Source organism: Mustela erminea, chromosome 19 (assembly GCF_009829155.1).
Source record: "Mustela erminea isolate mMusErm1 chromosome 19, mMusErm1.Pri, whole genome shotgun sequence".
NCBI classification, from domain to species: Eukaryota; Metazoa; Chordata; class Mammalia; order Carnivora; family Mustelidae; genus Mustela; species Mustela erminea.
Window position 1 is genome coordinate 56,906,244 of NC_045632.1, and position 24,979 is coordinate 56,931,222.

Here is a 24,979-nt window from a genome sequence, read left to right on the forward strand (position 1 = left end):
CTTCACAACATACACCCTTTTAGGGCCAGCACCCTGGAGATCCAGGCCAGACTGGTTGCCCTGTTCTGCCTTGTCGGGGTTCTGACATGTGGCTGTCATCTTTTCAGATAGTCTGGGCCGCCACCAACAAAATTGGCTGTGCTGTGAACACCTGCCAGAGGATGAACGTTTGGGGAGATGTTTGGGAGAATGCGGTCTACCTCGTCTGCAATTACTCTCCAAAGTAAGAACAAGTAACATGGTTGTCTGGGTTGGGATGCATTGTCCAGCCATGGAGGACCCAAGGGAAGTTGGATTAAATGGTGAGGTCTCTTCGTAGTTCACATAACAAGACATCTAGAGATTGATGCATCCAGTTAAGCTTAAAAGCTCAGCAGTGTCCATGAGGACTCAAGCTCTTTCTGTTTCCCTGCTGAACTATCCTGTCCTCATGGTTCCAAGATGGCTGCAGAGCACCGGGCATCATATCTTCCCAAACTAAAGGGACAAGAGTGGTAGTAAAGGGCTTTCTCTTGGCCTTTCTCAGCCCTGGCCCACTTTCTCCTTCTGTCATTGGCTAGAACTAGACTGTAAGTGCACAGATGGGCGATGGTGGGGGAGGCCGAGACTTCCCTAATGGCTTCCATGAATGAAATTGCCCAGTTGGCTTTGCAAGTCATCTTCTGGGACTCCCAGAGCAAATCAGAAGCTGGAGTAGCTGTGGGCTGGCCAACCGTGGGGTGTGTCATAGCCAGTGGGATGAAAATACAGCAGCAGATACCACTCTGGGAAATGTATTCACGCTAAACCTAGTTTTTGCATTTTTATGTTTTCCCTTCTAGAAAAGACCACCCTGAGCCTGTGTCTTAGCCCCCTTTCTCCTCAGAGCAACCTGATGTCATCAGTGGGCCATCTGTCCCTCTATTGTCTTACCTCCTTTGCTCTTCAAATAATATACCACTTCTCACAGCATGGCCCTCCCCGTGTACGGCCTGTGGTTTGCTCTCCAGCCACAGGGCCGGCTCCTGCCCTCGCACTGGCCCTGCACACAGGACGCCCTCACGGCATGTTTGCTCAGGGACTGAATGAAACGAGGATGACCTCACTCATTTGTTTTGGGTCAGGAGCAGCCGTGAGGAGGTGGGATGTGGGGGAATCGCTGAGGTCAGGAGGAAAGAGATCGTCTGTTGCGCGTCTGGCACGCCCATGCTGGCCGTGTCTCAGCAGCCCACAGGCCCGCGTGAGGGCAGGTGGATTAGGTCACTGCTGGTGGGAAGGGGGACGCCCGCCCCGGGAAGAGCAGTAACTGGCCCCCTGGGGCGGGGTCCCCAGCAGAGTGGCCAGTGGGGCGTGATAGATATTTCGATTCGATTCTTTGTATAAAAAAAAAGAAATACACCTGAAGATCCTATCAGAAACAGAATCTGCCTTTCTTAGCACCCAGCTGTCTTCTTGAAAAACAGAGAACGTAGGGATGGTACCCCTGTCTCAAGTGTGCGGCTCAGTGAACCCCACACGTGTCTGCGTGGGCCAGCCAGCATGCGTGGCCATGACCAAAGGCCAGAGGCCGTGAGTCCCAGGTGGAGGCAGGGTGTGCCTCTGGGTGCTGGTGGTTCCCTTCCTCCCTGTGTCGTCACGTGGCCGTTCTTCTGCGTGTGCATAGAGAGGGAGCAAGGGAGAGAGTAGGGGCTCCCCAGGGTCCCCTCTCTTAGGGACACTGATCCTGGTGGGCGGGAGCCTCATCCTGTGACCTCGTTGCCCTCACTCACCTCCTGGCACGCCCTGTCTCTACACACAGCCATCTGGGGCTTAGGGCTTCAACGTGGCCATTAGTGGGCGGTGGGGAGACACACACTGGGTCCCTGTGACACGTGTGTACCCCTGTAACTACCACCATCGACATCCCTCTGCACTGGTCGGTGTCCACTTCGGACCCTCACGAGAATGGACCAGACCCGTATGCCCTTTCTTGCCCTGTATCTCCTGCTCAGCGCCGTGCGTTGGAGATTAATGCATAGTGTTTTCAGTCCAGTGGGCCATTCTGACAGCTGTGTAGCCAAGAGTCTGAGCCCCTGGCCGTGCAGGACGCTGAGTCAGGTGCCTGACCTCCCAGCACCAGCGGGGCCCCCGGACCTCCCTGGGAAGCTGTCAGAAATGCTGCCCGACGGGCCTGTTGATTTAGCAAGCTCTCACGGAACATGCGGCCTTCACCGTGAGCAGGGCCCTGGGCTGAGGGTCTCCATGCCATCACTCTGTCACTGCACAACCTCCTGCTGTGGCCCCTGTTACAGAGAAGGAGATAGAGGGTCAGCCCTGAGGGCAGTGGTGGGGTCACACGGCAGGCAGGGCAGGGGTTCCACTTGGGGAGTCGCTCTGGATTGCTCAGCGGAGGGAGGCTGGGGGAGGCCAGGGCCAGGCGTGGCTTATCAGTAGGGCTCTGGATCACCTTCCTGAGTGGCCCACCAGGTCAACCCTGAAGGAAGTTTCTAGAAGGAATCACAAAGACTGGTCCCCCATCACACATGGCTCCAGCTTGTGCTGTCAGAGGCCCAGGCTCTGGGAGAGGGGCTAGGGACACCGCTCCACACCTGTTACCTGGTCCCTGGAGAACCAGGCCTGACCGGCCTCCATTTTCGTGGCCAGGGACTTCAGACGGAAGTGGACAGTGTCAGTGACATCTGGATGGACCTTGGTCCCAACCCCGAGGGCAGAGTGCTCAAAGGCTCTGAGCCCCTCCACTTGCTTGCTGTGTGGCCTTGGGCAAGTCACTTAACCTTTCGAGCCCCCGTGGCCTCCTCTGAGAAAGGGTGGGACTTCAGCGCCATCCCCCCCAAGGTGTCAGAAGGATGGAGGGACCTGGTCGGTAGGAGCTTAGTCGACACGAGCTCCTTCCCAGAACGTGCTTTTACTGCTTTGACAAACGGCTCAACAGGGCAGATCTCGGCAGCTCTCCAGGACGAAGGTGTTGGGGCTGGGGTGGGGGGCGGTGGACAGTGTTCAGAGTCGTGTAAGGCAGGACACGGGCAGCGCGACGGGACCACGGTGCTGGGGAGGAAGGAGGTGTCCCAGTTCCCGCCGGGATTCTTCTAGAATTCTCTAGGCTCTATGCAGCGGCCTCTCCCTCTTTACGTGGCACACACCCTCCTTCCTCCCCTGGACAGCCCAGGAAAGGGGCAAGGAGGGGCCCCGGGGCTCAGGCGGCAGCCCCTCCTGATGGTGTTTTTGGTGTTCCCGCAGGGGGAACTGGATCGGAGAAGCCCCGTACAGAACCGGCCAGCCCTGCTCCGAGTGCCCGCCCAGCTACGGGGGCGGTTGTAAGAACAATCTGTGTTACCGAGGTAGGAAGTGACTCGGAAGCCACCCCGAGTGGCTGTCCCCTCTGTCAGTGGGCCCGGGGAAGGGCTGTCGTCAAACGGGCCAGCTGAACACTGCAGTCAAGGCGCCCCTCCCCTACCCCTCCTCCTGCCCGTGCAGCCGTGGGTGGTGGGCAGACCCCCTCTCCAGCCCTGGCGTTCAGCCCCCCGCGTGTCCCCGCATGTCCCTTCAGGAGGCCTCTCCCGTGGCCCCACCCTGCACTGGGCACTGGCTGCACACGCGTCCCTGCCGTGGTCAGCTCTCACGGTTTGGTTACGAACACACGACAAACAGGACTGTGCCTATCCGAGGTGACCTCCAGGCTGGCAGGGCTTGCCCCGCCCCCGGGCCGCTGGCCTCCTTCCTGCCACTCGTTGGCCCCTCGCGGATGCCTCGCCCGATTCGTCATATGTGTTCACGGTTCCCTTCCCTCTGTGGCCCCGGCAGATCCGAGCGTCTGCCACGAGTCCTCGCCCTTGTTTCTAGTTGGCCTCCCGGGACCTTTCCACGGTCCCCGCTGCTGTAAGGAACGCATCCTGGTGCCTGAATGGTTGCTCACGTTTTGCAGTCTTTTCTCCGGCTCTAGCCCTGGGGGGACGGAAGTGGGTCCGAGGGGCTCCCCGAGTGTTTGTGTTTGGGACGTGTTGTCCGTGTGGCCGTGTCGGCCGCCGTGGGACAGCAGAGAGGGGCCTCCCCGGAGGCTTGGGCATGCAGGAGCAGGCGGCTCTCCACGCCAGGCTTTTCTTGACAGTCCAGTGGGCTCTGGGGTGCAGAGACAGGTGGGCTGGGATGTGGGGTCCCAGACCCAGTTGGGGTGCAGGGGTCCTGTTGTCCCGGCCAGCTGGTCACCACTGGTTCTGCCCAACGTGAGCCCAGGAGACGGGGAGGCTTGTTAGTAGCAGTGTCTCCTGCCGGCCCGCCCCGACTCTCTGTCTTCAAGCAGGGTGCCACACACTGGTCTTCAGCGAACCCCTCCACGGAAATCCCTGCTCTGGGTCCTGCATCCACGAAACACGGGTGCTAGAGCCCGGCGCGCTGGCTTCAGGAGGAGCACTCATACCACATGCCAGCCGCGGGACGCTGGGTAGGCCGTCCTCTCTCTGGGAGCCTCAGTCTCCCTGCCTGGAAGTGGGGGTCATGGCAGGACAAGATCGTGGGTGGAGACTGGCCCTCGGGCCTGTCCGGGCCCTTCCCTGTGTCCCTGGCAGGCAGAGCCCGTGGCTGCCGTCCAGTCCCCCAGGAGGGGCGAGTCCCTTGTCAGGTCCCGAGCGCCAATTTGGGGAGCTTAGGAGAGGGAGGCCCGTGGAGGATTCTCCTCAGATCTCCTGCCGTTCTTTGCTCGAGCCCGATCGCAGGGCTGTTTTCAGGGTCTGTCAGCCCCTCCAGGAGGGCCTCCAGGCGCATAAGCCAGAGCTGCTAGGTCCAGGAGTCGTCTCCATGGTTCCCGGAGCTGTGTGCTCGGGCATACCGCGTGCCGCCTGGGGCTCAGTCCGCCCGTCTGTAACAGCGGCAGTAAGAGTCGGTCTGGAGACGCTTTGCCGGGAGGATGCCCAGAGAAGGATGTGAGCGACTAGCACAAGAAACAAGAGCCCTTTCCAAACACACTCGTTATCCGCTCCCAGGAGTGGGGCTGGGGAGCTATGACTGCACTTGTCACCTTGCTGGGGTCCTTCCTCACCTGGTGGGGACTGTAGGTCCTCTCCCCGCCTTGGGGGTGGGGGGCTCATCCGTGCTGTGTATCTGGCAGATACATTCTCCTCCTTGGAAACACAGACTTGGTGTCACACCTCCTCTAGGGAGCCTTCCCTAATTACACAGGCAGCGCACCTGCTTCCGTGCTCTCTCTACCCCCAGACTCTTTCTGGATGCCTGGTCACCTGTTGTTCCAACAGCCAGTAGGCTCTGAGGGCTCCGGGGTCACAGAGCAGATGTGTTCTGCCTGTGAGCGAATGCTTATACAGCCCAGATGCCCAGAGGGTCATTTTCAAAGGACACATGCACACAAAGACACCTCAGATGCTGGGTTACCCACCCAATGAAGCCTTTATGCTTGTTTCTTTATTTTTAGTGGAAAACTCCCAAGTCCCCTTGGCAGGCATCCCAGCTTTCTTAGCTAACCAGGCAGAAAGTCTCTGGTAAAGCCGGTTATCTGCATAAGCTACTTAATCAGCACCGATTGAGGGGCCCCGAAAGGCCTTGACCTATAATGGGGATGGGTCAGGGTTAAAGATAGACCATTTGAGAAGTTCCTGACTCTCCAGCCTGAAACTGTGAACCCGTGTGGCCATGAAAGGTGTGGGCTGTGCGGCCGGGCAGCTCGACACTTGGCTGTGTGAGCTTGGGCAGGTCTCTTAGCCTCTCTGAGCCTTGGTTTTCCTGTCTGTGAAATGGGTCTGATTGGGCCTCCCAGGGAGTGCGGCGCGCAGGCCAAGGAAGCACCGAGCCGGTAGGGAGTCAGTGTGTGCCCCGTACCCATGAGCCCTGAGTTCTGTCACTACCTACAGAGCCAGGTAGGCGTCTGCAGGGGGCTGTAAGCAATGTTGTGGGGCCCGAGACCTCTGGTCCAGGATGGACCGTGCACACAGTAACCTTGTGGTGAACTCGGGCATGGAATTTCCCCAGGCCCGCTCTGCTCTGCACAGGGGATCTTAATTGGGATGTGCTCAAACACAGGCTATCGTCTGGGTAAGCACTTCCCTTTTCATGTGTGCGTCTGAGGGTGAGGACTGTCTGCCCGTTTTCTTAAATAGTGACCCTCAAACGCTTTAGATGGCTCTGCCAAACTATATTCGGCCGAATAAAGCTGCGATTATGAGGTATAAAAATCCTAAAGGCCAGTGGAAGAAAACCCGGCTCATTCCGGAGATCGCTCCGGCCGGCAGAGAAGGCAGAGCTGAATAGCCGCATTGATGGCGAGAGCAGACCCGAGACGGAACATGTGGGCCCAGCGGCGTTTGCAAACCCAGCGTCTTCCTAAAGATTTCGCCTATAGCTTTGGCCTCCAAGTGGTGATTTCAGAATTCTCTTGGTGAAGGTCTTCAAACTCAGCTGGGACTCTTTTCTTCTCTCTCTCTCTCTCTATTTTTTTCCTGAAAGAACCCAAAGAGAGAATTCCTTACGGCTTAGTTCATCCTTCATTCAGCAGATTTTATTCAGCAAAGCTGGCTGGGAGCCGGGTGTCTGGGGTTGGGGGGGGACAGGGGTGAAGCCGGCTGGCTCCTGGCCCCGGGGAGTTGGCAGCTGGTGGGAGGGGCAGGTGGTGGTGGCCTCGTAGCTGTCAACAGAGCTCTGATAAGGATGGCATCGGGCTCCGGACTGCCACCGCTTGACCCCCACCCCCTCTCCTCACCCAGGTGGCATGGCGGCTGCGCATGGCGTGGGGGGTGGGGGGTGGGGACCGGCCCCTGGAACAGACGCAGCACATTCCGGCCTTGAGAAGCCCTGGAGAATTGGCCCTGGCTCTGAATGCTTGCTTTGCGTAGCCACAAAACACCTGGTCCCCCTTTGGAGCAGAGCGGTCACTGCTAAGGACAACTGGGAACGAGCTGCAGGTGTTCATGAGCCCTTGTCCCCGCTTGAATTTTAATCCAGTGCCACAGAGAAGCCTGGGAGGGGCTCCCAAGACGGGGCTTTCCAGTTCTGGTCTTCAGACACCCTTGGGGGCTGGGGGTGCACACTAAAGTGGGAGACCCGCACCCCCCACGAGGGTGCACACCACGGAGTCCTTGACAAGGCCACACGGGCAGATAAAAGCAGCCGGACTGTTCCGTGCACTGGCGGGGCTTCATGGCTCGGTCCCTGATGGCCTGCAGGTGGGCTCTGACGAGCGCTTCCAGGTGTCTCTCAGGAGGAACCCGGGAAGACACACGGATCTCCCGAGAAATGGGATTTGGCTAATTAGCGTGCTAAAGCTGTGGGGCATGGTTGCGGGAGAGAGAACACGGGGCTGGGAGACGTCCGGGAGCCAGTGCAGAGACTCCGTTGCCGTTTTGAACCGGAGCAGGGACTTTGGCCCGGTCCTACATGTCGGGCCGCGAAGCTTCGGCGCAGAGAAAGGCGTCGGCTTGGTGAGCGAGGACTCGGGGGTGCGGAAGGAAGCAGGGCGGCCCTGTGGCCGGGGTGCATCGTGGTCCGAAGACACCGACGCGGGTCGCCCTGCACCACGGTGGGCGCAAGACTGCGGAGACCCCTCCCCCGGCACACCCGGGGGCCAGAGGGTCCTCAGGGGACGCCGTGCCGGTTTGGGGTCGGCCTCCTGAAGCCGCCTCCTCGGGCAGGTGGTGGCGTGTGGGAGGAGGGGCAGGAAGCCGCCGCGATCACCCAGGTGCAGGCGCCTGGCTTGGCGCCTCGGGTTGGCCCGGCTGCTCCCGGCTCCGCGGCACACGCGGCCCGCGGAGACCCGGCTGCCTTGCCTCGGCGTTAGGACCCCGCCCAGGCCGGCCCTGCTCTGCAGCGTCACTGTCTCTCCGCCGCGGGCCCGACCCTTTGCGACCGAGAACCTCCAGCCAGTCCAGTTGCCCCGTTGCCGTTTTCCCTGCAAAGTGCATTTTTGCTGAATCCCCCGCTTCGTGTTCTCTTTCTCGTCCTCTTCATTCTTAAGAAGAGACGTTGACGTCCAGCCCCAAGCCGGAAACCGACGAGATGAACGAAGTGGAGGCGGCCCCCGTTCCCGAGGACAAGCACGCCTGGGACCAGCCGAGGGTGGTCAGACCCACGAAGCCCAAGAAGGCGCCCGCCGTGAGCTACATGAGTGAGTGCGGCTCTGTCCTCTGTCCTCGGCCCCCCGGGCTGCCTGTGCTGGGGCGGTGGTGGGGGCGGGGGGCGGCCAGAGAGGTCTCCGGGTCAGCAAACAGTGGGGCACAGCGGGGAAGTGTAGCAGCATTTTATTTATTTATTTAATTGCTTACTTACTTTTAAAAATATTTTATTTATTTATTTGACACAGAGAGAGAGAGATCACAAGTAGGCAGAGAGGCAGGCAGAGAGAAAGGGGGAAGCAGGCTCCCCACTGAGCAGAGAGCCCGATGCGGGGCTCGATCCCAGGACCCTGAGATCATGACCTGAGCTGAGGGCAGAGGCTTTAACCCACTGAGCCACCCAGGCGCCCCTGCAGCAGCATTTTAAAAAATGGTATTTTTAAGTCCTTTCCAAAGCAAGCATCGTGGGAGTGGGGCTTGGGTGGCATTTCCCCCCCCGGCCGGCATTTCAAAGTTAGACCTTCTCCTTTGAAAGGGGGCTTGGGCTCAAGCTGGGTTCCTACGGAGGCTCCAGCGGGACGGGCCTCCCCAGGCCGGCTCGCTGGTGACTGGACCCCCACTGGCCTCCGTGAGACTTGGTTTGCTCAGCCCTACAAGGGGCGCGATAAGGCCCACGTGGGGTTGCTCTGCGGATCATTTGCAGTAACGGGGGCCACCCAGTGTCGGCTCTGAGCCCATCAGCACAGCGCCTCCCACGGCTCCCCTCAAGGCTCCCGGAGGCCCTCCGCTGAGAGAGATTGTCACACTCAGCCCTCGTCGGGCTTTCCCCTGACCTGCCCGCACACTCACCTCATGGCTTCCTTCTTTCTGCCCTCCCCAGCCCTGGCTGGAGCCCAACGTTCCATGTCCCTGCTCCAGCCCCTTAATGGAAGGTTTGGGGCTCCCTAGGGACATTTCCCCCCCAGGCATGACACAGGCCTGGGCTGTCTACCTGGGGTTCTCCGTGTCCCCCTGAGCTGCCAACAGCATAAAATGGGGGCCCCCCCACCCTGAGCAGGGGCGAGTTCATGCTTCTCTGAACACCCCCCATCCCGGGCTTTTTTGGCTGCTCTGTCCCTGCTCTGCCCGAGCAGTCTCTGTCCTCAAGGGTGTGCCAGTGTTGTGCTATCAAACTGTAACACTGTGCCCAGATCCTCATGTGTCCCTAGAAAATAAACAAGGAGAGCTTGACAGAGCTTGTCTTGGCTGGAGGAGGCTGTGAGGCCCACCCTTCCAGAACCGTCTGAGGCTTCAGGGCACTGGGTGTGGGCCAGGCCCCCTTCCAAGGTCACACTGACTTTCACAGCGAATGCTCGCAGAAGCAGCACCCGTGACACTTGTCGCGGCTGGTCTCTGTGGAAACTGAACCTCAGACTGGGGAAGAAGGCCCCTGTCCAAGGTCACCCAGCTGCTCTGAAAGGCCGGGCCTGGGACTCGAGCCTCACAGCTGAAGTCTGCAGCCAGGAGTGCTCCTGCTCGGGTTGTGACATGGGTTCCAGGATGTTCCAGAAAGTTCTCTGGAGTACGGGGTGGTGTCTTTTACCTCAGACCAATGTCCTGTTGGTGTGACGTGCGTTCTGGTCCTTCTCTCCCAGCCCAGGTTGTCCGGTGTGACACGAAGATGAAGGACAAGTGCAAAGGGTCCACGTGCAACAGGTACGGTCCGGGCCGGGCCCCTCTGGCGCTGACGCCCGCAGCCCTTCCTTCAGAGGGCCAGCCGTGGGGGGTGGGACGCATCATAGGTTAGACGGACCGTGATGTCTCTGAGGTCCCTCCGGCAGCCACCGTTTAAGAAAAGCTTGGCCCACGAAGATGACCTGCGTCCCTCGGCCCAGAGCAGGGCTCCTGACCTTGGCACGCGTGACACTTAGGGCTGATGATTCTCTGTGGTGAGGCTGTCCTGTGGCCTGTAGGGAACGAGCAGCCTTCTGGCCTCAAGGATGCCAGGAACACCCCCACCTCCAGCCGTGGGGACTACAGATGGTGCCAGAAATTGCGCACCGTTCCCGGAGGGGTCCGATCACCTCCAGGAGACCTTGCGAGGTCGGGGCTCCACTCCAGCTGTGTGCGTGAAGGGGGTCACACGGTGGCCCGGAGTGCCGTGCAGGGGATGTCAGGGCAGGGGCCATGGGAGGGCACATGTGAGCTGGTGGTGTCGGCCACTGACAGAGGCCGCGGGCCAGTGTGTTCCCCGGTCCTCAAATGAGGTCATCTCGCCGATGGACTCACTCAGCCTTGTCCGTCCAGATGTTGGAGATTGGTGGCCAAGAAGGACGGGTTTGGTTTTGGCAATGGGGCTGCTAGGCTGCTCTTTCTGGCAGCAAATGGCCGGCAGGTGCAGCAGCCTTGCAAGGAACCTCAGGTTCATGGTTGGAAAACCACGTCCGTGGTCACGAGTGGGCTTTACCCCTCTTGCTCTGGCTTTTGGCAGCCGTTCCTTTAAGGCAAACCATGTTACTTAAAAGAGAAGGTGATGGCTCCTACTTCATGCTGTGGGGCTTTGGAATTTGGTTTGGCCCGAGGACGCCCCCCCCCCCCCGCACTGCCCCTGCCACTGGACTTGGGCACGAGCGTCAGGAAGTAGACTTTGAGCAACCCGGGATGAGGTCGCTCCAGGACTCGTGCGTCCCCCGAGCAGCTGGCCGGCATGTGCTGCAGAGGAAATCGGCCAGTCTGCTGGTGAGATGGGCAGCCTGTGGCACCGAAGGCCGGTGCCACCACCGTCCCCATGCATGGGGTCTGGGCATGTCTGCACAGCTCTGGGTGTCGGGAACACTCAGTGGTCCCTTTGCGCTGACTTTCTGGGCCACAAGCTCTTACGAGAGCATCACGCCTGAGTAGTCAGTGGGAAGAATGAGAAGCTCGGAGAACACGCATAGAGAGCCTTGAGAAAGTTCCAGAGTCGGGGCTTGCTGGGACCCACCGCAAGCAGGGAGAGGGACTGTCCGAGGCCACCGACGGAGAACCATATAATTCAAGTACGTCCACCATCTGTCTCCTCGACGGCATCCCATCACCCGGTGCTTTGACAAAAATCACATCTGTTGGGCCCTTTCCCCCCCGGACTTTAAAAGGTGTTCTTGTTTAGAGGAAGTAATTCAGGAAAATAGCAGCACCGCCAGCATTTAAAGAAAAAAAAAAAAAAAACAGTGTCACAGCATCTCCTTGATCTATAGCAGTTAGGTGTAATCCCTTCCTGTGTGTTCTCTGGGCCCTGGGGAGGTTCCTGCCGCTGACGCTGAAGCTTGTGAGCTACCGTTTTCACTTAAGGTTTTCCCAAGTCACGTACGTTTCAAAGACTTCATTGCTCGGGGAACGCATCAGACTCCAACATACGGCCGTGCAAACACAGGCTTGGCCGTCCCTTGGGCGGTGCTGGTTTCATTTCTAGTTTTTCATGATGCCAGACACTTGGAACAACATGGGGTCCGACTTTCCGACCTCTGGCTCGGGTTTATATGCCTACGAGGAAAGTTCGAGAATGGGAGAAAGTGAATTTTTAAGTCTTTCTGGAAAGATTGATATAGGCATTTCAGGAGAATCCTCACTGGATTTTATTCTATAAAAAAAACCCACCCTTGTGGTTCGACCCCTGGAAGGAGGCATGTCCTCTTCAGCTGTACCTTCTTCGATGATGGTGTTCGAGAATGTACGTGTGCGCCTTCAAAACCACTTGTCTTCTGTGAATTGTCCTTGAATTTGCACCTCTGCCTTCACCGCGAGTCCTAAACACAGGAGAGGAAGGCCTGGTAGAGCCCGGAATGGTGCTGGCGTGAACTCCAGCCTGGGGAAATCGTGACTCGCCTGGACGCAGCGGGTTTCGCGTCCCTGGAGCTCCTCTCTGAGGTCAGAGTCGAGCTTTTGAAGGAGATGCACCCGGGTAGATTCCTGGTGAGAGCCCCGCAACACGTTCACCTCTGAAAATCTGCTTTCTTCTGCATCAGGTACCAGTGCCCCGCGGGCTGTCTGAGCAACCAGGCCAAGGTCTTCGGAACTCTCTTCTTCGAAAGCGTAAGTGCCCGTGCGGGCGGCCGTCGTGCGTTTGGAAGGGAGGCGGGTGGTTCTCACACGACAGGATTTCCTTCCCCTCCCTCTGTCCAAGAGCCGACCCGCGCCTGTCTCTGGGCGCGCAGACTCGTAAAGCCACTTTTGGGGAATGGGGGCTCCCCCTCGGAAGGGGAGTCTCCATCCTAGACCGGGCGTTAACATGCTCCACTGGATGGGGAGAAAGGGCTGTTTGTTGCCGCTCTCCGTTCGTAAAGCCCCTCGGATGAGTTTTCTGAGATAAGCAGCCCCAGGAACAAAGCCGTGTTCTAGAGAAAGGTGAGTCAGAAGTGGGGTGAGCTTTGGCCAGACGTTTCGGCTTTTCTGTGGGTTGAGGACAAACACCCTGGACATTTCTTCTTCTTCTTCTTTTCTTTTTTTTTTTTTTTAGATTTTATCTATTTATTTGACACAGAGATCACAAGTAGGCAGGCAGAGAGTGGTGGGGGTGGGGGGAAGCTGGCTCCCTGCTGAGCAGAGAGCCGGACGCGGGGTTCCATCCCAGGACCCCGAGATCGTGACCTGAACCAAAGGCAGAGGCTTTAACCCACTGAGCCACCCAGGCGCCCCCACCCTGGACATTTCTAAAGAAGCCCGGACAAAGGTGAATTCAGACGTACTTACGGTGCCCCTGTCCCTGCCCCCAGTCGTCCAGCATATGCCGGGCCGCCATTCACTACGGAATCCTGGACGCCAGCGGTGGCCTGGTGGACGTCACCAGGAACGGGAAGGTCCCCTTCTTCGTGCGGTCTGCGAGGAATGGCGTGGAGTCTCTGAGGTAACTATGATAAGGATTCCTTCTTCTTGGTCATGAAGATATCGTTGAAATCTCAAGAAGCACCCGACAATCTAAAGAAGCAGGAAAAAAAAAAACAAAAAAACCTATGAAGACTTAACTCCGTAGCTCAAAATTCCCCCCACAGGCGATTTGCCATCTTTCCCCTGCGTGGGTTTTCCTGTGTTTCCTCTGGGCTGAGTTTTGACCCTCTCTTTGCTTCCCATCCTTGAGTTTACAGGTTTATTCTTGAATAGCATTTTTTTCTTTCTGGAGAATGAGGCTTTCCATTTTTAAAATAGATTGACTTATTTTTTTCTTGGTGGAAGATACTGTTTTACAGCTAGGTCTGCAGATGGACGCTGGGCAGGTGGCCCTCCCCATCCTGACTCTTGCGATGGGGCAGGCCACATCGTGTTCTGTCTGTACAGTCAGAGCCATAAAGGAACTGGGGAGCACAGAGCCCGGCAGTGGGCTCTGCCCCCTCTCCCCATCTTGGTCCAGTTTCTTCATCCCTTCTGGGTGGCAGCACCTTGCTTGTGAAAGAGGGCCCTAGTGGGACCCAGAGCTGACCTCCATCTTGTGCCCAGAGCTACAGCCAGTCAATTTTTAACATGATGTGACTCCTCTGCCACCGTTGCGAGGAAAGATCTATTGCCCAGAACCCTGAGAATGTTCCGCCACCCCATGCCCGGGGCCCCTTCCCTATCCAAGACCTAGAGCCCAGCCCAGCCTAGTGGGGACATTGGGACCCTGCCTCAGCCCCCCGCCAGCGCCCGGCCACGGCGCATCACCTCAAGAGAGCTTTCCTGTGTCAGTGCCTATCCCAAGGTCTGTAGCTAGGACCATGGGGACCAGAGCCCCTGTGTGTGTGTTCCAGGGAGCTCTGCTCAGGACATTTCAGAAAGCACATGAGTCATTCCCCTTTGAAAGGCCTGCTTCTTCAAGAGGTCTTGCAAAATTCTCTCTTCATTTTAGCTAGGGACTCCGGGGTTGTGTAAACACGAGCGCGGAAGTTTAACCGGAAGCAAAGAACATGTTCTCGGAGGCTGAGTGACCTAACGCCAGCCACGTCAGGCTCAGCGCGGGCACCACCAGGGTCTGGGCCCCGCGTGGCCTGGCATGCTTGTCCCAGAGCCGCTTCTGGGCCCTCCTGGGGGCCAACTTTGCATCTGGAGCAGGGTTCTTTGTGTTTTAGGGAGTCTGCAAACATTGACACAAAGATCAGAGCTTCGTTTTCTTTAACTTCTGATTGAAGTGTATTTCCTGCCGGTATGAATGGCAGCCCCAAACCAGAGCAGCGTTAGCGGGGCCAGCGACCCTCTCACTGGGAGAAATCCTGTTGCGGGGGGCAGGGGGGAATCTGAAAAGCCAGTCTCTGCCATGATTACCCTAAAAGGATAGTGGTTAGAAGACTGTTCACAAGGAAGTTCGGCTATCACTCAGACGCAAAGCCGCCTTAATCCTTGGATAACAAAAAACATCACTAATAACTGACTCCCTGTTAATCTTTTAAATGTATCATATGCCTTTTAAAGTCATTATCCTGAGAAGAGGTCCATAGGCTTCACCAGCCTGTCAGAGGGGTTTCTCGGCACAGAGAAGGTTAACAAGTCCTATTCTAGGATGTTCTAAGGGCTTTCGGGCTGGTAGGAATCTAAAAAGATAGGAAGATTAAAAAGTCGAGGCTGAAAAGAAACGTAGGAGCCATCTTGCTCTTTTAGGAATGAGTCTGTTTGCATTGAGCTCATGTATTCTTTTCCAGCAAATACAAGCCTTCCAGCTCCTTCGTGGTGTCAAAAGTAAAAGGTAAGCTGGCCAGTCTTTTTCTGTGTGACTGACCACAATCCACAGGTCATCTTGAGTTTCCCTGGAGGTTTTCATTCTCCTTAGCTTTTGATTAAATGCATTTGATGCCTGCTAACACTGCTGTTCTCAGCATGTAAAGGCTTTTTCCTGATGAGATCAGTTCTTTAACCACTTTCTAAACATATCTGAACGTGGCATTGGCCTTCAGTTGCTAAACCAGAAACAGGACTGGGGCTCTCAGCTGAGCGTCACAGAAATTCTAATGCCTGGGTCCAGAGCGCCTGAAGGAAGCGTCCGTTTCTACTGGTGGACAGTAGCAGCGGGAGCCGGTGAGGAGGGTGCCGAGGCCCCACTCTGGGCTCATCAGAAAACGGGGGTTGAGAGACAGTAACGTCTGCATGAACGCCGAAGGCAAACAAGACGAAGCTCGTGGCACGCACTTGCCCTCTCTGGCCTCCCTTTTCTATTGCCTGTATTTCCTATTGCCCAGGGCACGTTCCCGCGGCAGGGTGGGACGCATCCGTGGGAGGGCATACCATAGGCAGGGGAGCCGTGAACTCGAACTTCCCAGCCTGGGCACTTGGCGGGAATGGTCCCAGGCAAGCGGAGATGCTTCCTCAGGAAACTGGCCCGCCGACCCTTCCTTTCCTTTGGGAAAGCGGTTCTTGCCGTCATAGGCCCTGGATGCCCGAATATCTGGTTAGGTGTTTTTATAAAAACATGTAGCAGCTTTTTTTCCATTTTACAAAAGTAATGCCTATTTATTCCAGATAACTTAAAAATACAAAGAAGCATTGAAAAAAAGGGGGGAGGGATTTGGCCCCGTTTCCGCCACTCAGAGATAACATTGTGAACATTTTGGTGGATACCTCTATGGTTTATTTTCCCGATGATTAACAGTATTTGCACTGATAATGCATTGATACGCTTTCAAGAATTGAAAGAGAATTAAATAATGATGTATTATTCTGTGCCTTTCAGTGGTGTCCCAACCTAATTTTAATGACCTCTCCTGCCTTCCGTTGTACAGCGTCCCGTGGGGTACAGAACAAGTCCCCACTGGCTACCTAGACCTCCGGCCCGTCCAAATGATAGGCTGGACCAGGGGTTGGCGGAAACGACCACCCTCAGGGCCAAATCCTTCCTGCTGTCTGTCTTTGCAAATAAAGTTTTATTGGCACATAGTCGTTCCCATTCATTTACACGTGTGCTGTGGCTGGTTTCTACTACGGTAGCAGAGTCGAGTGGTGGCCATGTAGTCCATATGGCGGCCAAGCCAGGAGTATTTAGCCTCTGGCCCTTTGAGAAAGGTTTGCCACACCTGGGCTAGCTGAGGACATGTGCTCAGAGACCACAGGCAGCCTGTGTTAGAGCCACTTTCTTACCTCCGTTGTTAAAAACAACAAGTGACCTTGAAGAGGAGCTCTAGGCCTGGAATCAGAAATCCAGCTTCCTACCATGTCCCGTGCAGACCCAGGGTAGCCTCTGGCCTTTGGGCCTCTGCTTCCTCCTCTGGATAGTTAGAATGAGGACCAAGGAAGGGGGCAATGAGAGGTATCGTCGGTCCCGGGGAGCTGTGCACACACTCGGGCCGTGGGGTGTCTCACCCGTTGAGGGGCCCGAGGTGAGGTGCCTGCGGTGCTAGGCTTCTCATCCTGCCTCCATGTGAGGGTCCCATGAGCCCCTAGCACCTGGGGGCCAGCAGGCCATCTCACAGGCTAGAGGCCTGAGACCCAGGCTTGCCAATGACCTGACCGATTCCCTCGGTGTTCCTCTCCCCAGTGCAGGACGTGGACTGTTACAGCACCGTCGCTCAGCTCTGCCCGTTCGAGAAGGTGGGGACCCACTGCCCCAGGTAAGGCTCACTGGCCTCTGGGTTTGCAAACACAAGGGCTGAGGGAAAGAGGCCCAGGGCTAGGTTGGGGTATCATCCCTGCAGCGAAGCATAACCGAGTTCTAGGCGTGGCCCGTTGGTGCGGACGCCCGGGAAACCGACCGCTTTCTGCTCAGGGTTCCAGACCCGCCGGACCTCTCCCAGAGACCTCTGGTTCTCCACCCTGGCTGCGGGGGGGGGGGGGGGGGGGGGGGGGGGGGCGCAGGTGGGGGCGGAGTTGTCCGCAGAACAGATTTCCCAGGCCCCGCCCAGACCACTGAGATCTGAGTCTCAGGGAGCGGCCCGGCGGGGAATCACCGTACTAAAAGCTTCGTGGGGTCTCTTGTCCCCTTCATCCGCCCCCTTGGTTCTTGGGCTTCACCTCTGACATTTTCTCTGGGTCACTTGAGAATCGGCTCATTAGAGCCCAACTTTTCTGAGGTGCAACTTGCACACGACAAAACCCACCCACTGTGACTGTCCAATCCGACGCGTCTCGACAGACGTCCGGGTCACGCTGCCACCGCCGCGGTCGAGTGCCCAGCCTGCGAGAAAGTTGCCTCGGGTCACCCTCTCCCTTCCACCTCTGCCCCCGTGTCCCTGCCAACCACTGGTCTACGTTCAGTCACTCTAATTTTGCCTTTCCCGGCATTTCGCCTAAACAGAGCCGTCCTGGTCCGGAGCCTTTCGTGTCTGGCTTCTTTCCCTCTGCATAATGCTTCTGAGTTTCTTCTGTGCCACGAGCACATCGGTGGTCTCTCCTGTCGCCGTGCGGGGTTCTAGTCTGTGCCTGGACCACAGTTTGTCTAAAGAGTAGATTTTAAACACATCCACCCCCCCCCACCACCACCAAACTGTACTGGCTGATTTTTGGAGGGTGATGCAACCGGAAATAAAGTAACATTTGGTAACATCTGCTTCTGACGTACCTCATGGGTCCTCTCGGAGCTGTGACCCCTTCTCTGGGGGCCTTGAGGCCTATGGATTTTCTTACAGACTGAACTTAAACTAACCTGTGGACACCCCCAAGGTGCGAGCAGGGAAGAGCCCCAGGAGGGTCTGGTGAGGGAGGAGACACTGAACGGGGACCCCAGGTCCCCCCCTCTGTGGCCCACGTTCCCCGTGGGGCTTTCTCACGGGCTCCCAGGGCCACGGCCATCACCACGCTGACCCCCTTTGAATGTTCCATTAAGGAGGACAACCTTTTACTGAATATTAAATCATTAACCTAAATCTGAAGCAGAAGCAGAAGGAAGTTACTTCAGAAAACACAAATGAACAACAACCAAGAGCTTGACACAGTGCAAGTACAGAAGAGACAGTTTCTGACCTGCCGTTCTAGAAACCGTAGGCAAGAATTTTCTTGCCCAAATTCTTTTTTCTTCTTGAGCATCTCGCACGCACAACCTCCTCCTCTCCGCCGGCCCTTGTCCCCTCCCCCACGCCTCCAGACTGTTTTGGCTTCTCACTGCCTTTGCCTGGGCTCCCTTTCCTGCCAGAATCCTGTCTCTCTTGGGGCCAGATGGTTTCCGGCCGCCATCTTGGCTCCAGCCACATGGTGTACTGTTCCAGATAAAGGCAAAAAAACCTTTTCTTAAATAAAGCTCGTGCTTTTTCCCCCGGGTTTGGGTATCTCCCGCCACCGAGGACCCACCCATTTCCAGAGTGAGGCGCTCTCCTCATCCTCACTGCCTACAGCAGGAAGTGGGGACTGACCCAGTGGTGATCTGACCCCTTCGGCCGCAGGTTATCAGTGCCCCTCCCTGGGATAGTCTGACTCACTGAGGTGAGGGCCCTCCACCCTTTCCTCCCTCACACAGGAAAGTGGCCTTTGATAAAGTCGATTGATTATAATCTCCCTAGTGCGCCCATGATATGAACCGGCTGGCGCCCGAGAACGGGAGGTACCATCTCTCGCAATCCCGCATTCGACTCTCTGATGCATTTATCCTCTTTTGCCGTGTTATTTCTGCGTGTCTCTCTTGTGCAGAGTTGGAAAATTCTATATGCGATGTTTACGAAGAGGGAAAGTATCTTTACCACTGCTGGGAGCGGGGGAGAGATGTTATTTTTCTTAGAGAGTTAACCGTGTGATAGTTTCCTTTCCCGGGTAAGCCGCTCGATCTTGAAATCCAAATGGGGAAGGCCAGCTGCTTCTCAAGAACCTTTGTCTTGTGCCGATCAGAACCATCACACGCATGTTTCTGGTTTTCCAGGGTGCGGTGTCCAGCACACTGCAAAGACGAGCCGTCCTACTGGGCTCCTGTGTTTGGAACTAACATCTATGCAGACGTGAGTACGCCGACATTTTCAGTGGCCTCCTCTCCACGCATGCTCAGACCTCAGAAATGATGTTCTAAGGTCTGGATACCAGAAACCTGAGATCTCATTCCCGTGCTTTGAGCGAAATGGAGATCACTTCTTTCTGCAACCCCGGCTCTGGCTGCCCCGCATGGGGACGTCTTGGTACCTCCACTGGTGTGTGTGTGTGGTCGCAGATGCCTGGGGACCTCATCGTGTCCGAATGCTTTCATGGTTCGGTAAATTGAATCGTGCCTTCCCATTCACGTGCGTTTTTAATGTGAAGGCTCTCAGGTATCACGTATTTAAACCCTTCATTTCTCCAGCTAACTCAATCATCCTTCCAGCTCTCCTGATGCATTTCTAGAACTGGTCCACTCTAGTCGCTGCGTGTCCCCACTTAGCTAAAAGCACACAGAAGGAAATATAAATCACACTAATCGACAGCTTGTTCATAACCACTCTTAGCACACTGCAGTCTGTTCTTCCACATTTCCTTGCTAACTTTAGTAAGGACGTTTTAGCCTGATTTTTCTGAGTGAATCGTCCAGAATGTAGTCTGTTCCCTCCAGTTGCCCGGGGTTAAGACACACGGTGTCCCGAAGGATGGGAATGTGGTCCCAGCCCTGTCCACCAGGCTGTGTGATCCTCTCGCCAAGTTGCGTACCTCTCTGTAGAATGAGCCAGCTGGGATTTTCTAGTCCAAGGAATCTTTGAGACCTAACATTTCCTGATTAGATCAGCATCACCCACCCCCCCCCCCTAACATTTTTACTCAGCTTTTTTCCGTCTTCATCTTAATTGTTCTCTCCCACACACTACCACCATCTTTGCCTCCATCTGCTTCATGGGTTCCAGATTCCTGTAAATCTGAGGTCACTAAGTCAAAGCAGTCTTCATGGCTAACCTTTTTCTTACCCATCTTTTTCCTTTCCTCTTTGAGTCTTTTTCTTCTCAGGAGCCATTCAGCCAAAATTGAGTTTTAAAAGCTTAATGGAGTAAAATATTGTGTATCAATTGTGAAATGAAATGTTTGAGCCAAACTTTGATTTTAAAATGCCTTAAGAATAAAGAGATAGGCCAAGTGATTCTAGCCAAATACAGAGAAACAATTAACCAGCATTGGCAATATTCCTGTCTGATAAAGTGGAATTTAAGGTTAAACGTACTGAATGGGACAACACAATTCTTGTGGAATGACACGAAAGGTGCAGTTTGTGAAGGTCTGAGATCAAATCTGTATGCACCGAACAACATGGCAGCTAAACATATAAAGTTTTTTTTAAACTTAGAAATGCAAAGAGGACTTGATGAAAATTAATAATAATGTAAAAATTTTACTATTTTGGGGTTCTTTAAGAACACCATTTCTAGGTTTTGTTGTCCCCCCCCCGTTCTGCCTTGCTGGAATGTACCTGCGCTCATAATTACACTGATGGGAACAGGCATGGGAATAGAGACCTGTATGTGGTCTTGAACTTGTTCTCCAGGGTTTCGAGCTCTTGGAACCACAGTGCTCAGCCCAGGGCTTGGCACATAATGACTGTTCAGTTAATGTCTGTTGAAGGAGTAAATCAATGAAGAGACTAAATTAGTTGATGTTTAAATATTAAGCTCTTCCAAAAATAAGGAAGGGAGAAAGAAAGAGAAGAGAGGGGAGACCGGGCGGGGAGGGGGAGGGGCAGGGAGAGAGGGAAGGCCGCTCCGTCCGTCTCCAGGGTTCTTCTCTGGGCTCGGTTTCTAGGTCACTCTGTATTCTGGGAAATGATGATGCCTTTTGGAAAATGTCTGTTTAGCTAAGAGATTTATTTTGGGAGAGTTGTCTCCAAATCTTCGAAGGGCCCAGTGGTGCCGCCGTTCCTGCCTGCTCACGTTATCCGCCTGTCCCCTCCCTTCGTGGTGCGCCGCAGGCAGGAGAAGCAGCAGGACGTAGCCCAGAGAGCAAGGTCTGGGTCACAAGATGCGAGTTCAGACCCGATTGTGAGATCGCGGGTGAGCCTTTCTCCTGCTCGGAGCCTCGGGTTTTCTCATCTGTCTTTCCTGACTCCCTCGGCGGCTAGAGAAGTTCTCACCCTTGGGCCCACACCAGAATCCCCCAGAGGGCTCGTTCTGACAGATTTCTGGGCCCCACCCCAGCCTGTCTGACTCCGTGAGTCTGGAGAAGAGCCAGAGAATCTCCTTTGGTGACGAGTTCCCGGATGACGCTGATGCCGCTGTTCCGGGACGACAGTCCCTGGAGCATTCTTGGTGACGGTGACAGTGATGATCACGGTGGTGCCACTTGCCTTATCAACTAACATCTCCTGACGGCTGCCGGCAGCAAGCCTGCGTTCAAGCCCTGAGCTTGTTGCGTCTTCCAGAGAGTTCTCTCCGGCCCTCACAGTCCCATGAGGAATGGTGGACAGCGTGCTGGCTCTGGAAGGCGGGGGGGGGGGCAGTCCTGAGTCTGCTGTTTGCCAGCTGAGTGATTTGGGGCAAATCCCTGAACCCCCCGAACCTTGTTCCACTCATCTGCTAAGAGAGGATAATAACACCCAGCTCGCAGGGCTGTTGAGAGATTTCTCTGTCACTGCACAGGAAGCTCCGACAGCAGGGCCTGCCTTGGCGAATGCTTGAAAGTGTTACCTGTGATGATGACCCGCCATTTGTACTAAGAAAATAAGGGCTCTTGGGGCCAAAACATGTCATTCAAGGCCACCCGGCGGACAAGTGGTGGAGGCAGAGGCAGGACGAGCTCCGGCCTCTCTGAGACCCGATTTCTGCGGGTGGCAGCTGTTTATTTGCGTCACTCGGGGCCTAGGAAGAGAAAGCGGACGCCTGCACGTTTAGGAAGCTTCGTGAGAGGGGACATGATGAAGGAAGGGCGAGAAAGGGGAAGACGGGTTGCCCAACGCTGCGGGTGCTTGGAGAGGTGTGTGTTGATCACGGCCGAGAGCCGCGCCTCTCTCGTGAGAAACTTCTACCGCCCACGCGAGAGTCTCACACTCAAGGCTGCAGCTTGATGTTATCACGGAAGACTTGGATACCGCGGGCGTCCAGAAATCCTCCGGGGACAGGAGGCAAAGGACTGTCACAGGATGCAAAACCAGACCGCGGCTCCTCCGGGCAGCGTTTCTGCGGGCGGTGGGCTCGGGTCCCCCCTTACCCACCGGCTGCTGCGGCCGAAGCAGCCCCGGACCTCACGCCCGGGGACTGGGTCAGCGGAGTGAGCGGTGGCCAGAGAGATGGAGGAAATGCCTGCCGGCGAGAAGAGCGCGTTCGTGCAGGCACAGCTCACCCCCCGCCAACCCGGCGTTTAGAGGAATCCTGAAGTCTCCGTCTCTGAGATGGTCGTCCGTGCACTGCTTCCGAATCTTTGGGGGACACAAACCCTTTGAAGGGCTGGAAACTTGCAGATCCTTTTTCCAGGGGGTGATTAAAAAGGCTTCCTCATGTGGACGAGGTAACCCGCTGTCCCTGCTTCTCCAGGGTCTCCCACGTCCAGTGCTGGCGCCAAGGAAGTGCTTGCTGATGTGCCACTCGGGTCTCCCAGGTCCCCCAGAGCCCGCTCGGCTAAGGAGCCCTGCCCTTGTCTGTGTATCAGAGAAGAAAGGATGTGTCGGCCCAGAGTCACACGTGGCCTTTGGTGACTCTGACAGCTCAGTCCCAGAGAGCGGGCACTCAGGCTCTCAAGCCCTTGGTGTGGAGCTCCCCGGGGCTCTCGCTCTGCCCGGCCCGCGGCACAGTGCACTTCCCAGGGACCCCTCAGGGCAGCTTCGGGTGCCGAAAAGCGATTTTTCTTCTGATGCAAAACCAGCGGCTTCTCTGGCAGGACTGAGTTTTGAAGGAAGGGGGCAGGAGCCCACGGCCTGGCGGGGCGTCCCTAAGAGGGACTGCCCCAGACTCCCAACGTGTGAGATTCCAGATCTGTGTGAGATTTCAAATAGGGATTTTCAAGGAACCCAACTGAACCTGTTCACTCCCGTCTTGGTGTTAAGAACCTGCTTGATGGGTTCCTTGCCCCATTCAAAGGGCAGCTCGGGGTACCTACCCTGTTCTGCGTTCTGGGTCTGCGGACCGGACCGCGCCTGAAGCCCCGTGTAAGCAGGATCCTACAGGATTCCTCTTTCCCAGCCCACTCTCGTCACAAAGGAGGTTCTGGATGGGTTAACCAATGGTTGGGACCCCCCATGTACTGTGCAAACAGGTGGCCTTGAGGACAGCCAAGTCCAGACGCACACATGCCCCCCTCCCCCACTGAGTGACCCCTGCCGGTGGTGTTCACAAACTTGGGTCCCGGTCCACCGTGGCCTCACCTCCACTCCCTGCACAAAGCACCGCCCCCCTCTCCCTGCTCGACACACACGGAGTCTGCAGGCTAAGCCAGTGAGGGCCGCGGCCACGGGTCACCAGGTCACTAGGTCTGGCCTGTCGACGCCATTCTGACTCCATCTCTAAGTTGGCAGCTTGCTGAGCTAGAATAAGCTGCTGCCTTGGTCAGCTTGACTCACCCCGTTACCGGAGTCTCGGGGGCCACTCCCCCTCTGTTTCCTGAGTATCTGGAAGTCCTCACTTAAGGGACCTAATGGATGTCCCATCAGAAGTGGTATGTGTTTCTTAGGGCTGCCGTGATACATGAGCACAGACTTAGTAACTTGGTGGCCTTCCTCTCACAGTCTGGAGGTCCGAAGCCCAGCACAGGCCTCCCCAGGTACAGGTCAGGCTGTTGGCAGAGCTCCATTCCTTCTGGAGCCCCCCTCCCAGGGGCACCTGTTTTCGTGCCTTTCTCACTTTCCAAAAGCCGCCCACAGCCCCTGCCCCCCCATCCGCAAAGCCAGCCCTGCGGCATCTTCAGCTCTGTCTCCCCTCTCTGCCCCGCTGGCCTCCCTCTTAGAAGGACCCTGGGGATGACTCTGGGCTCCTCTCCTGCTCAAAGTCCTTACCTCTGTCCCAAGTGCGGCGTCCTTTGGCCACGGGCGCTCACGTGGTCACAGGCTCAGAGACAGCGATGCGGACTCTCCGGAGGCCGTGCCTCTGGGGGCCTCGGATGCACAGACTTTCCCTCAGCTGGACCTCAGTGGGAATCTCGGCTAAGCCACTGTCTGTGGTGCCTCAGCCAAGTTCTTGGTTCTCACCAAACCCACGCGTTCTGGCCTGTGGAGTGGGAACGGCGGGACAACCTGTCCCGCTGGAAGCTGAAGTGAGATCCCAGGCCCAAGGCGGTCTGCCTGGGGCCGGGACCGGAGAAGCCGGGAGTCTGCATTCTGTCTGCTAAGGGGGAAGGAGGCTGCTGAGCCCACATATGGATCCGCGCGGCCCTGGCCGCTCACAAGAACCCCCGGCCGGTGTTGAAAATGCCAAATCCAGGCTTCCCCCACCGCTGCTGCTTCTGGGGGAGGGGGCGGGTGAAGGTGCTGCACGGGGCTCTGGGTTGCGGTGAAGACTGACACCCACGGCCAAGGCCAGGGTTGGGTCTTTACCCCAAGCCGGAGGACAGGATCACAGACGTGGCCGGCGTGGGTCACCCACATGGTGCTTCACCTCGAGTGTGCCTCAGTCCCCCGGCCCCTGTCGGGGGCGACTGAATCAGCTGGTCAGGGTGACCGAGGACCAGCCACCCCACATGGGATTGGTTAGTCTCAGACATTCCGTCCTGCGGATCCTTCTTCTGCTGGCTCCCTAAAGGCCCTGGTGAAAATTTAACTCCAGGGTTTGTAACCCAGGAATTGGACTGCTTGATAACTTTGGAAAACAGCTCACCCTGCCCCTATTTAAAAACCAGCAGCTTCCTTGGCACCTAGAATAAGCCTAGAACCCTGTCATCCTCACAGCCCCGCGGGATGGGCCCCTTTCAGCTCTCCCACCTGCCCTGCCACACTCCCCTGACGCTGTGTTCTAGCCACCGTGGCCCTCTTTCTGTTCCTGGGACATGACAGGTTCACTCTTACCCCAGGGCCTTTGCACAGGCTGTCCCCTCTGCCTGGGATGCTCTTCCCAGATGTATTCATAGGCGGTGGCCCGTTCCTTTTTCTCACCCAAATTAAACCTCAAATGTCATACCAAGAGCAGTCCTTGCAGATTAACCATCCTGAGTGTCTCCACCCATTCACGTAACCTCATGAGCCGGCT

General features: G+C 56.5%; 1 protein-coding gene across 3 annotated transcripts in view; it reads left to right on the plus strand.

The window, feature by feature from the left end:
• CRISPLD2 (cysteine rich secretory protein LCCL domain containing 2) overlaps nucleotides 1–24,979 on the plus strand; it is a 62,128-nt gene that overhangs the window by 22,975 nt on the left and 14,174 nt on the right. For all 3 annotated transcript variants that reach the window (XM_032323872.1, XM_032323870.1, XM_032323869.1), the window contains exons 5-13: nucleotides 108–223; nucleotides 3,217–3,317; nucleotides 7,934–8,083; nucleotides 9,665–9,725; nucleotides 12,014–12,080; nucleotides 12,761–12,891; nucleotides 14,654–14,697; nucleotides 16,480–16,552; nucleotides 18,787–18,862. In XM_032323872.1, coding sequence (XP_032179763.1) covers nucleotides 108–223; nucleotides 3,217–3,317; nucleotides 7,934–8,083; nucleotides 9,665–9,725; nucleotides 12,014–12,080; nucleotides 12,761–12,891; nucleotides 14,654–14,697; nucleotides 16,480–16,552; nucleotides 18,787–18,862 — 819 coding nt within the window. The remainder of the gene's footprint in view (nucleotides 1–107; nucleotides 224–3,216; nucleotides 3,318–7,933; nucleotides 8,084–9,664; nucleotides 9,726–12,013; nucleotides 12,081–12,760; nucleotides 12,892–14,653; nucleotides 14,698–16,479; nucleotides 16,553–18,786; nucleotides 18,863–24,979) is intronic.